At 44.5% G+C, this 12,880-nt stretch overlaps 1 protein-coding gene across 6 annotated transcripts in view; it reads right to left on the bottom strand.

Moving 5' to 3' along the window:
- The window catches only part of Med15 (mediator complex subunit 15), a 73,219-nt gene that overhangs the window by 48,539 nt on the left and 11,800 nt on the right, over nt 1–12,880 (bottom strand). For all 6 annotated transcript variants that reach the window (XM_027924324.3, XM_027924327.3, XM_027924328.2 and 3 more), the window contains exon 2: nt 1,419–1,506. In XM_027924324.3, coding sequence (XP_027780125.2) covers nt 1,419–1,506 — 88 coding nt within the window. The remainder of the gene's footprint in view (nt 1–1,418; nt 1,507–12,880) is intronic.

Raw genomic sequence — 12,880 nt, 5'->3', positions numbered from 1 at the left:
AACTTTGTCTACACAAAAACTTTTATAATGGGCTAGGGATGTAGCTCAGTAGAGAAGCACTTGCCTTGTATGCTCAAGGCCCTGAGCCCTGAGTTCTACCTCCAGCACCACACATACACACCCTATAAATATTTTACAGGAATATTTACAGCAGCATTATTCATAATAGCCAAAAGTGTAAATAATCCAAGTCCATCGACTGATAAGTGGAGGTTGGTGTGTGTATGTGTGTACATACACACGATCTACCCATCCAGACAGAATGTTATTCAGCAATAAAAATAAATCAGGTACCTGCTGCTATAACATGGTTCAGTCATACACCAAAAATAAATAAATAAATAAATATAAATCCCCAGGAATCTTTTTTTTTTTTTTTTTTAAATAGTGCTTAGGATCAAACCTAGGACCTCAGGCATGCTAGGCAAGTGCTTTAACAATTAACTACATGCCAGTCCTGTATGACTACATTTATATGAAAAGTTCAGAATGGGAAAATCCATAGCAACAGAAAGTAGAAAAGTGGTTGCTAATGACTGAGGGGGAAATGAGGTGTGACTGCTAATGGTCACTAAGTTTCTTTTGGAAAAATATTCTAAAATTAGATTATAGTGATAGTTCACATAATTCTGAATATCCTAGGCAACTGAACTGTACACCTTAAACAGGTGAACTGTAGAGTATATGAATTCAATCTCAATAATGCTCTTAAAAGAAAAACAAAATACTTATTACACATGTTCACAACAGAAGCCACCCTGCCCCACTTCAATATGCATGTTCTTGGGGCTCTTCCTTAAACAACTATGTACTCATAAACACACACCAGTGTTTCATTTCATTTCATTTCTTCCATTTTGCTTCATTTCTAATAGAAGGGCTCTGCTCTGGGGAGAGCCCATGGAGGAAGCAAGACAATCATATGAAGCCCAAGATAAGAGGCCACATCGTAGAAATCCTTCTACCCACTCCACCTATGCTGTCCCAGGGCTCAGATCTTAACCAATATTACCTGCCTCACTTCACAAAAGGGAATAGGTGCACTTCTATATCCATGCATTAGAGCCTATGGGGCTCAGGGAAGATCCCTGTTGAGCTGAGGCTCAGGAGAGAGTCAGTGCTTACTCCCAGCATTTCCCATTCCATGGGAACAATAGGTTTTGAGGGAGCCCCCTGTAGGATACATAGGGGCTGGCCACAGATTGGAAGATACCAGCAGTGAAGCAAGGGATGCCCACGAAGTATCTTCCTCATTCCATTGACATAGAATGCTGCACACAAAGCCAACTATGTCTGTGATTAATCAGTGAGCAATCAAACAACCCACTCCCTAGGACCCTAGTGTAGAGTTCTCAGAATCTGCAACATCCCACTCTCTGAACCTCTCTAACAAGGGACTCCACCCAAGGAGACCTTACCCGGGTCTTGGCCTTCAGGAATACATGGCTCTCCATATCCTTGCTAGATTTACTGTGGGCCACACCAGCTTTCCTCATGGCATCCTCACTGAAACACAAAAGAAGAGACATTTACACACAATAGCAAGTCTTAGCCATTAGGCCCTTCATGGTAGCTGCCCCTGGAAGGATCAGGTGCTGTTCCCAGAATGCAGCCTCACTGAGGTCCCATCAAGACATGTAGGGAGGGATCCTCAACAGAGCAATGACAGAAAGCTTAACAAGGGAGTAAGAGGACAGGGCCATGAGAAAGAAGGAATAGGAAAGGTGGTCACCATGAAGCAAAAGCAAGCCACTGGCTTGACGGGAAAGGGGAACTGTTCCTTAGAGACTGCTCACCACCAACACAAAAACAAGCATGCATTAGACCACTGGGTGGCCAGCCAGTCTCTACTTCCTGCCCTCTGAGTGACCTGGGTGCCTACCCAAACCTGCCACTGAGCACAATGGAACCTCAGTTTCAGAATGTTCCTCTGTAGAGTGAAGGGGCCCACAGAAGTCATCTCTCAGTTCCTCCCAAGGAAAGGGTCCCTATGTGGAACAATTCATGTTCTCCAAACATGACCAAGGAGACCCGCCCCAAATTCAACAGCTTATAGCTGGGGACAGAAGGAGACAGATCACACGAATGTGAAAAACATCTTCAAAACACATTTACTAACAGAGGCACAACAAGAGAAAATATTACTAAAAGTTTTATACCACACTGCTGCTCCTGGTTATAAAGAATTATGCACATGAGCTAAACTCAGTTTTCCCTTGAATGACAGCATACACTACCCTCCTCCATGCCTGCACACATATGTATGCACACATGCATAACACAAACACACAGAGAAAGAACAGGAATGCATTGCTAGAAAGGAAGAAACACGATAGCAGGCTTGAGCTGGGCATCTATCTCCCAAGAGACAGGATGCTCTGTTCTGTTCACAGTCTGCCTTCTTCCCTGTAGTGTAGGTCTTCTTCCTGCCTGTTTTCCCAGCACTGGACTTGTTAATAAACAAACAAGACTTGTCAGGGCTCTGTGGCCTCACTTGAATGGAATAAATAAACCAGTCCAGTCCAGCTGGTGCTTGAAAACACCCTCACCACTCCAAACCCAAACAGGGTACTAAAGAATGCGTATGTGGGGCTGCAGCATCACCCTTGTGATCTCTAAGAAATCACAGAAAGAGGGGCTGAGGTTGTGGCTCAGCGGTAGAGCACTGGCCTAGTACATGCGAGTCCCTGGATTCAATCCTCAGTACCACATAAAAATAAATAAAGTAAAGGTATTGTGTCCAACTAAAAGTAAAAAATAAACATTAAAAAAAAATCACAGAGGGGATGGGGATGTGGCTCAAGCGGTAGCGCGCTCGCCTGGCATGCGTGCGGCCCAGGTTCGATCCTCAGCACCACATACAAACAAAGATGTTGTGTCCGCCAATAACTAAAAAAGAAATAAATATTAAAAAAAAAATTCTCTCTCTCTCTCTCTCTCTCCATCTCTCTCTCTCTTTAAAAAAAAAAAAACATCACAGAAAAGGGGCTGGGCTGGGGTTGTGCTTGCCTGCCATGTATGAGGCACTGTGTTCGATCCTCAGCATCATATTAAAAAAATAAAGTTATATTAAAAAAAGAAATCACAGAAAGGAGGCTTTATGCTAAGAGATGTACAAACCTGTTTTAATGTAAATAAAAATAAAACAATGTTGACCCATTGCATTATTAGATCCTTCATTCAACAAGTATGGTTGGAGTCCCTACCTCTCCTGTTTCCTAAAGCCCACAGCAGAAACCTGTTGCTGCCAAGTGAGGCAGCAACAGGTTCCTGCTTGCAAGGCATCCAGGGGTGGAGCAGAAGCATGAGTGGAAAAGTCCACAGGTTCACAAGAGAAGTGAGAGGAATGATATAAAACAGTAACATGAGAACCAGCCCACATGCAACGCAGGATCAGATTTATAGGCAAGCACAGCAAAGGCACAACACAGGCAAGAGGGCTGGTGAGGACCTGGTGTGCACAGTTGAGGCCAGCATGGCACAGATACTTCACACTGGAAATGGACATGTCACCTGACAGGATTTAAGAAGCATTTTTAATAGGATAAGTGACACAGCACACCTCTGTAACTCACCCATGACCCCAAGCCCTACAAGTTCCTCTTTCCACTTTCCAACAGCAGTGTCAAGATGGACTGGGAGGTAAATCAACCACACAGGTACTTAGAAGGGGATGAGGGCCACAGAGCCATGGACTAATAGGAGGTCCAAAGGAAGTAGAGCAGAAATAGCAAACATTTGTAGTCTAGCAACACAGCCTGGAGGCTTCCCAAGAGGGAGCAGAAGGCCATGGCCAGTGGCAGTGTAGCCGGGTCACTAGATATGAACACAGAAGAAAAGGGGGTACAGAGGAGCTTGAGGGGGAACATGGTCACAGAGATAGGCTCTGTGCTAGAGAGCACCAGTCACTGAAGGCTAAGCCAGGCTAGTAAGAGCATCCCTTCCAGGCTACCACCAGTCACTTTAGTCATAGTGAGCAAATTGGCCAGTTCCAGATGACAAGGTGCATTTCCACTGAAGCAAAGACAACTGGCATGTGGTCAGAGTCCAGACCCAGAATACAGTTTACTGCAATAGCTTTGAGGTAGTGGGATGACCATGACTGGGCCAAAGAAGCATGTTTGATGAACAGTGGGCAAAGTATACTGAATGCCAGAAGACACACTGGAGGATGCCCTATTCTGCCAGGGTATTGTCAGAGATGATGTGGACAGTGTGGGCACCAACTATTAGTGACTTAGAACTGGAGGAGCACTGACCTGGCTAAAGGCCAGAAATAAGCCTATCCTGACAAGCCAGAAAATGCCTCTCAAGAGCAGGAAGCTGAAAGAGGAAAATGGGTAGGTCATTACTGCCATGAGCTGCAAAGGAAGGGCTGTTGCATGGGCTCTAGAGAGCTAAGGAGGAAGGCACTCCATGTGTCAGGTTTCTTCAGGGCAGCCCAGTACCGTCTCATTCCCATGTCCCTTCCACAGTGCCTGCCCAGAGAGCTTCTTCATGTTTGAGGGCTGAAGAATAAATCAAAATGCTCTGAGCACTGTTTTAGTCATATATACACACACACACACACATATATACACATATATATGTACATATATATGTGTGTGTGTATATATTCCATCTGCTATTATTGGTATTTATTTATTTTTATGCGGTGCTGAGGATCAAACCCAGTGCCTGGTGAGCACTCTACCACTGAACCACAACCCCAGCCCCTGCTGGGGTTTAAGTATTTTAGCTCTTGTTTCTAATCTAAAGATCATAAAATAGAAGACAGGCCAAGCAGAAAGCAGATACTTCTGCCTTTTTTTAATATCTAACTCCACCATCAGCAGACGCCAATCTTGGCTCCCTTGCTATCTTAGTATTTGGTCAGAGGCCCCTGTTCCTTGGGCACTGATTGCAAAGGCTCCACAATTCACACTAGGATCCTCCCTTCTGCAATCTGGCCCCTCAAATGCCAACAAGAGACTATGGTCAAGACCTGGTTACCTTGAGAATAGCACCAGCTTTGGTCAAGATCCCCTTCCACTCACCAACCCTAGAATGCCTCCTGACCACCTGGATCCAAATGACAACTCCTGTATACCCTAAAAACAAAAGTCTTCCTGCAACTGTCAATAAACAGAAGTAAATGAAGTTAAACTATCTCACCAGGCACAGTGGTACACACACATAAACTCAGGGACTTGGGAGGCTGAGGAAGGAGGATTGCAAATTCAAGGCCAGCCTCAGCAACTTAGCAAGACCCTGACTCAAAATGAGAGAGAGAGAGAGAGAGAGAAAGAAAGAGCTGGGGTGGTGGTGGGGGGGGAGGGGAGGGGCAGGGAGGCGGAGAAAGAGAGCAAGAAACCATCTTACAAGAAGAAATCCCCAAACAGAGCAGAGTATAACAGTAAGCTTTTGCAGAGTATAACAGTAAGCTTTTCCCCTACACAATAAAGGCTGGAGGTCAGTGCCCGACAAGGGTTTTCAGGCCAGGGGAGGTCAAGGAGCAAATTGATGTCAGCTCACAAGGCTAGACCCTAAGTGGCTGTCCTACCACATCCTGTCCAAAATTGACTATGTGTTCATAGAATATTAGGTGACCACCAAAGAACTGGAGGCTGCAAGGATGGTGTTAGAACCAGGTAACACAGGGGTCTAGAGTCATTCCCTGACTGCAACCAGCCAGCCCTCTTAAAATGGACATATGGATAGACACTAGCTCAAGAGCACATGGCCCTTTCTATAACCCAAGCTATACAAGCTCGCCCTTGAGCCAAGGACTAGCTTCCTCTTGGTCAAGGTTCAGCTAGTATCTGATTTTGACCAGAGCCTCAGAGGACAAACCCATCATTATAGGACTGCAACTCCACCTTCTAGGGAGTTTGAGGATGTCCTTACTGGCCAGACCTGCCTGGAACATAGTAGGTCTTAAAAACACTGCCTGACCCTGCCTGATTAGCTAGCAGTTTCACATGAAGAAAACCTCTTGATATCCTCATCTCTCTGCACCAAGTGCCCATGCCAGATACATGAGAACTCCCTTCACTTCCTCAATGCCACTTCCAACCCCTTAAAGTTCAAACTTGCCCTATCTCCCATCACAAAAGTGGCAATTCCTCAATGGGTCTTGGTCTCTAGTTTCCACCAACAACCTTGACCTACTCCACTCAAGTCACACAACTACCAATAAGTGTAGAAAGGAGTCACACTATGTCCCTGCCTGCCTTGAAGACCTCCTACTTTGTTCCTTATCAGTGCTCCCCAGGGCCCTGGGAACAGTGACTGGCACACTGCTTGAACATTGTACCAGCCTTCTCGGGACCTCCCACCTGCCGCCCCTGCTCTCTGCCTCACAGAAACCCTGTAGTCATCTGTGAAACATCCTGTAGGAATCACTGGTTCCTGTCTGTTGGTCCCACTATACTATCAACACCCTAAGGGCAGAAACAAGGGCATCCACCTCAGGGTTGGAGAACAGGCCATGCACATTCATGGGATATGATATGTAAAAGTAAAATACAACATGGCAGGCACTGGGGGGATCAAAACCCAACCAAGCACATTCAAGTAGTGAAGGTCAAGGTGATTGGGGAATGGCATGTACTGGGGTGGGTGGAGGCGCAGGGCAGCTGGGCCTGGAAGGAAGTAGGCAGAGTAGGAAGGCCATGGGCTTTAATTCTAGTCTGGCCACTGCCTAGCTCTGGGTATTGAATTACTCCATGCATCCAAATATGGCATCTTTAGAGACCTCTGAAGAGCTGAAGACAGAAGAATGGTGCACACAGAGACCACAGTGTGAGGCCCAGCTGGCACAGCTTCTGTCCAGCATGGGCCTGTTGTTCCCTGTATCTAAATTTGAAAACCCAATTTATCAATGAGAATCCTGACTTAGTTCTTGTTATCTAAATCACTGTATGATAAAGAAAACAAAACCAGAAAACCAAGTCAAACTGAATGCCTTGGGAGAATACATATGGACATAAAACTCAAAGTGTGCTAATGCCAGTGAGGCCTATGGTAAGCAGGCCCTGCTCTGGGCTGGCTGCCACAGTCTATCCCCAAACCCAAGTCACAGTGTTACTGTGTCCTCCCTGCAAAGGCTGCACTCAGGATGATAGCAGTTAATTTCTAAGGTACTTGGACACACAGGAAACACTAAGTTTATGTTAAAGAAGTCAGAGGGCTGGGAGAGTAGCTCAGTGGTAGAGTGCTTGCCTCACATGGGTAAGTCACTGGGTTCAATCCTCAGCACCGCATAAAAATTAGTAAAATAAAGGCATTGTGTTCATCTTCAACTAAAAAAAAAAAAGAAAGAAAGAAGTCAGAAAACAACCTGCTAGATGGTATAGTAAGACAACATTCCAAAACAGAGCCGCTGCACAGATTTGGTGTTGCTCCTTTCCAGGTGGTGAGGAACTAGCAAGTACCTGTGGCTCCCTTGGGCAGGGTTGCTCCCCTACTGGTACTCTGAGTCACCTGGCACATAAAATCACAATGCCAGCTCCACAGCAACTGGAGGGAAGGGCGTTCCCACAGGTACAATGATAGCTGGCTTCCCCTTGCCCCTGCTCCCTGATCCTTGATTTTTTCTTTCAAACTCCGCTCCAAGGGTCCCAGTTCCCAATGAAGGGCTCTTTCACTTCTCATGAGGCCTCTTCGATCCTACTTTCTCCACTACTGCCCCTGGCACTGCTGGGTCCCTTTCCCTGGTTGACCTTCTTCCCCACTACTGAAGGGAAGCATGAATTCCCAAGAGCGTCTACTGGTCTGGTCTCCTCGAGTACATAACACAAGAAGATTCTGTTTTTCCTGGATCACAGACTTACCTGCCTGACCTTAGAACAGGAGGCTTTCTCCCATCCATTTGTGTGAAAGATGTTATGTTCTTCCCAAAGGAAACCTCTGTGGGTTTCTTCTAATTCTAAGAACTACAACACTCGTGAGTCAATGACCTCTGGTGGTACAGGAGGAATTTCTGCCCGTCCCACCTCACCCCATTAAAGTGGCCAGCTGGTAAATTGCCACCTGTATATGAAGACAGTCTGTTTCCTCACACAAAACAGAAGCCTGGCCTCTTGCACATGGGATCCTTCACCCCATGTATTTAAAACCTCAAATCATAAGGTATTCTAGAAGACAACAGAGGAAGTTATATAATATCAGGATGATGAAGGTTTTCCTAGCCACGTCACCAGAAGTAGACCCCATAAAGGAAAAAAGATTTTGCCATAAGGGAAAGGTGTCTCTAATATTCAGTGTTTTCAGCTGCTCGAGTCCAGCCCTGGCATTTGAGACAGTGGCTCTGGCAATCCAATTTCCTTATGTGCTATTCCTGCACTCCCTTCCCACTTCACACCATGTGTAACCAATCCATCAGGAGACCACTGGAAGTTTACTCTCTGGAAAAGCATAAACTGGAGAGGGAGATCAGTCTACCCAGTTGAGAAGGCAGTTAGGATACAGAGAGGGCTGACTCAGTGACCTAATCCACACTAACAACACAGATCTGCCTTCCAACCAGCCCTTCCCCTGTGTCTGGAAGACCATGCCCTAGAGGAAGGACTCAGATATAACCTGTACCCAGATGAGCCTCTAGCAAAACTTCAGTTAACAAGCTTCACCTGCTGAGAGACCACTTGGCCTCAGCCTTGGAGTACACCTCTTAAGAGTGCAACGTCAACCAGGAGCTAGTGGATGCCCTAACACGCAGATAAAAACACCAGAAGAAGAGAGTAAATAGGAGGTAAAAGAAACTCAGAAGAGGGGCTGAGGCTGTGGCTCAGCAGTAGCGCACTTGCCTGGCATGTGGCATGTGAGGCACTGGGTTCAATTCTCAGCACCACATATAAAAAAATAAAAAATAAAGTTCTCTCAATAACTAAAAAAAAAATATTAAAAAAAACTCAGCAGAAAAAATAAAATGTAGAAATAGAGATAAGATTGTGCTGCATTCACTAAAAAAGAAAGAATCCTATAAAAAGGGAAAAGTTAGAGATAATTTGGAGGAAATTAGCAAGAGAGCAGAGCTCAAAGACAAAGAAATAGATAAAAGAAAAGGAAAAGGCAGCCCAAAGAGCCAACATTCACACATTAGAGTCAGCCTAAAAAGTGAAAAGAATTAGATTCCCCTAAAATGTCTCAGAGGAACTTCCCCCAAAGGGCAGCACTTAAGTTTGGGGAACATGGTAGATCATCCTGAGGCTCAGCACCACAGACCCTTAAGGTGAAGAACTCAGCTGGCATAGCAGTGGAACACGCATCTAAATTCTCCAGCACACTGGGTGTACTAGTGGTGCATGCTTCTAACTGCAGCTACTTGGGAGGCTGAGGATCACCTGAGCCTAAGAATTTGATGCCAGCCTGGGAAACACAGAGAAGCTGCACCTCCAAAAAGGAAAGAAAAGAAAGAAGGTAATTAAATCTTCCAGGAAGAATGCCCCACTGAGAAGTCAAAATGCACCCAAACTGGCATGGTCTCTGGAAAGTTAACTCCCATGAGCATTTTTCCAGGAAACTAGAAGAATAAGAAAGGGAACCACCAAGAATGAGACACAGAATATAAGAAACAAGAAACAAAACACACATAAACCACAGGCTGGAGCTGTGCAAATGGAGAGATAAGACCAATGAGAACTGTCCTCATCATACCTGTGGCCATTACCTGAATGGCTCCAGAAAGGAGGTTTTGGGAAAGAACTGTAACTGACATAGAGCTCATCATATAGAGCCTGGGGAGAACTGTGCTGAGAAGCAACTGAAAGATATCAGAAGAATTAGCAACAGGCACACAGAAAACTGGGCAGGTTTATTTCTATTATTTTTTTTTGCAATACTAGGGATTGAAACCATGGTGGTTCCTACTCTCAGAGTTTACAGAATCCTCATTGATGCATGCTAACATGACATTCACAGATTAGGGGTGTGTGTGTGTGTGTGTGTGTGTGTGTGTGTGTGTGTGTTACTGAAGCTTGAACTTGGGGTCTCACACAGACAAGGCAACCACTCTATCAGCAAGCTACACTCCCAGTCCTTTACATTTTATTTTAAAACAGGCTCCAAATTGCCCAGGTTGGCTTGAATTTGCAATCATCCTGCCTCAGTCCCAAAGACACTGGAATTACAAGGAGTGCACCACCACTCCCAGCTAAAACTGGGCAGTTTTTAAAATACATTTTTCCCCCTTGGGGAAGTGGGAAATGATCAACTGCAGAATGCCACTATGCTCAGCTGTATCATTTGTGTAGGCATAAAATGTGAACATTCATTACTGATTTACCCAGAAAGTAAAATAGTGGGAGGATGAGGGAGGAGAAGCAGAGATAATAGCAGTGTATAGGGAATACAGTGCAAATCAACAACAGATAATTCATAACATTCATAAAAGTGATGTCAAGGTAGCAGCATGTGCATATTACTGAAAATCAAGGGCATATGCCAGAAGAAACAGCAAGAGTCAAAGGTGGTCATTGTCTCTGGGGAGGATTCACTGAGTAAGGAACAACTGCAGTGTCTTATAAAAGTCTTTTATTTCTTGAATTTTGCAACTTACATGCATATATTACTTTGACAAAATCTATGGTAAGTAAAAATTAAATGACACAATGTACATAAAAAAGTGTGCCACAGAGATAGGGACCCCAGGAGTTCAAGCTGGAGTCCCCAAATTTCAGAATTTGTTTGACCTGAGCAAATGTGAACTATAATACCTTTTTGTTCTTAAGAGGAAAAAAGTGTGCTAAGAGAAATAATAAATGGATGATAGCTATTATTAAGAAAGGGCATGGTAGCTCATGCCTGTAATCCTTAGGAAGCTTAGGAGGCTGAGGTAGGAGGATCACAAATTGAAATCCAGCCTCAGTAGCTTAGCAAGGCCCTACATAACTGAGTGAGATCCTATTTCAGGACTGACTGATGGAATAAAACACCCCTGGGTTCAATCCCCAGGATTTAAAAAAAAAAAAAAAAAAAGTGTGATTCACCTTTCTAAGCCTTCCTGTTTCCACCAACACTGAAAGAATAGAAATACAAAGCTTCTTCTCCATCAGTTATTCAAGTGACTGCACAGAGAGTAGGAGTTCATAGGGATAAAGGCCAATGCACCATCCACACACTTGAGAGGTGCCTTCTGGCTGCAGCTCCAATGCTTCATCACATCCTGATAGAAAAGTTCCTTCTCTGTCCTTTATTTGCACTTTATTTGGTTCTCATCCAGTCTTCTGACCTTTACTGAATATCCAGAGAGCTATACAGAAGCATCATGTGCTACCCTTAGCCTTCTCCTGATCCTATAGCCAATTTACCACCTCAATGCCCAGGTGGTTTCACCTGTGAGGTCGAAATGCTGAAACACCAATTGTTTGGTCACCAACTGTAACCAAAGCAAAGACAGCCTCTGGACCACACAGGTAGATGGGTATGGCAGCCAAACTATATAAAACAGACCACAACTTCTTCCTCCCCTTTGTTAGCAAACATCTGCAATTCAATTCCTTGACTTTTTGAAGAAACACAAGTGTTGCTGGGCATGGTGGCATAAGCCTATAATCCCAGCAACTCAGGAGGCTAAGACAAAATTGCAAGTTCAAGGCCAACTTCCATAATTTAGCAATGGCCATGTCTGGGTTCATGCCTTAAAACTGGGCGGGGGGTGGCTGGGGATGTGGCTCAAGTGGTAGATCGCTCGCCTGGCATGCGTGTGGCCCAGGTTCAATCCTCAGCACCACATACACACATACAAACAAAGATGTTGTGTCCGCAGAAAACTAAAAAATAAATATTAAAATTCTCTCTCTCTTAAAAAAAAAAAAAACACTGGGTGGTGGGTGGAGGGTGAGGAAATACAAGTGCTTTTCACAAGATAAAAATATATGTGGGGGGGCTGGGGTTGTGCCTCAGCAGTAGAGCACTCGCCTAGCATGTGAGAGGAACTAGATTCGATCCTCAGCACCACATAAAAATAAAGGTATTGTGTCCAACTACAACTAAATAAATATGTGTGTATGTGTGTGTAGGAATGGCATTGTGGCTCAGCGGTACAGCGCTTGCCTAGCATGTGTGAGGCCCTGGGTTCGATTCTCAGCACTGCATATAAATATATAAAAATAATTTAAAAAATATGTATTTCATAATTTAAATATCCTTCTATGTGTAAGAATGGGAATTTTGGTCTTGCAGAGAGAAATTTTCTAATCATACCAATATCAGACTATAATACTTCCCCTTCAAACTCCTCCCAAGTACTTCTCCCAAGTACTCTGGATGAATGAGATCAATGAAAGAACTAGCCTAAAGAAGAGACTGTTGCCTTTTGAATGGCATGTTCTTATTCGAGCTGGGTCAGAAGACTTCTGACATTTAATCCTATTTGTTGGTTCCTCAAAGGAACCGAGAGAGAGGTCTTGTGATCCCTGTCCTGGTGCTAGCCTGGTGCTGCCCCAGTTCCAGCACACCTCACTTGCCATCAGACAACCACATGGCAGAGATATATATGCTCTGCAACCCAAGATGTATAAAAATGCTTATCCCACACAGTTTTATGGTTTGGGGCAGGAGCCCTATTTTTTAGAGATCTGCACTCAAGCACATACAGCTGAAATCATATGGTATCTGGGATGCAACTTAAAATTGAAAGCTGAAGTAAGAGAACCACAAGTCCAGGAAAGGATAGGGCAGGGAGGGTGAAACAACACTAGCCAAATGTTACTACCTCTCAAAGAATTTGGGAAACCAATTTTCTATTATCTCTACTTCTGGAATTTTTTTTTAATGTCCATGATGTAACCCCCCCCCCAAAAGTAGTAAGCCAAATGCTTATCTCTAGCCCATGGGATGGCTGTGCATGGTCCACAGCTCTTGTGAACACACCAGGCACAGCCCACTCAGGGAAAGAACA

The sequence above is a fragment of the Marmota flaviventris genome, chromosome 1, assembly GCF_047511675.1.
Source record: "Marmota flaviventris isolate mMarFla1 chromosome 1, mMarFla1.hap1, whole genome shotgun sequence".
Classification (NCBI taxonomy): Eukaryota; Metazoa; Chordata; class Mammalia; order Rodentia; family Sciuridae; genus Marmota; species Marmota flaviventris.
Note: the sequence above shows the minus strand (reverse complement) of the source record. Positions and strands in the feature narration are given on the sequence as shown.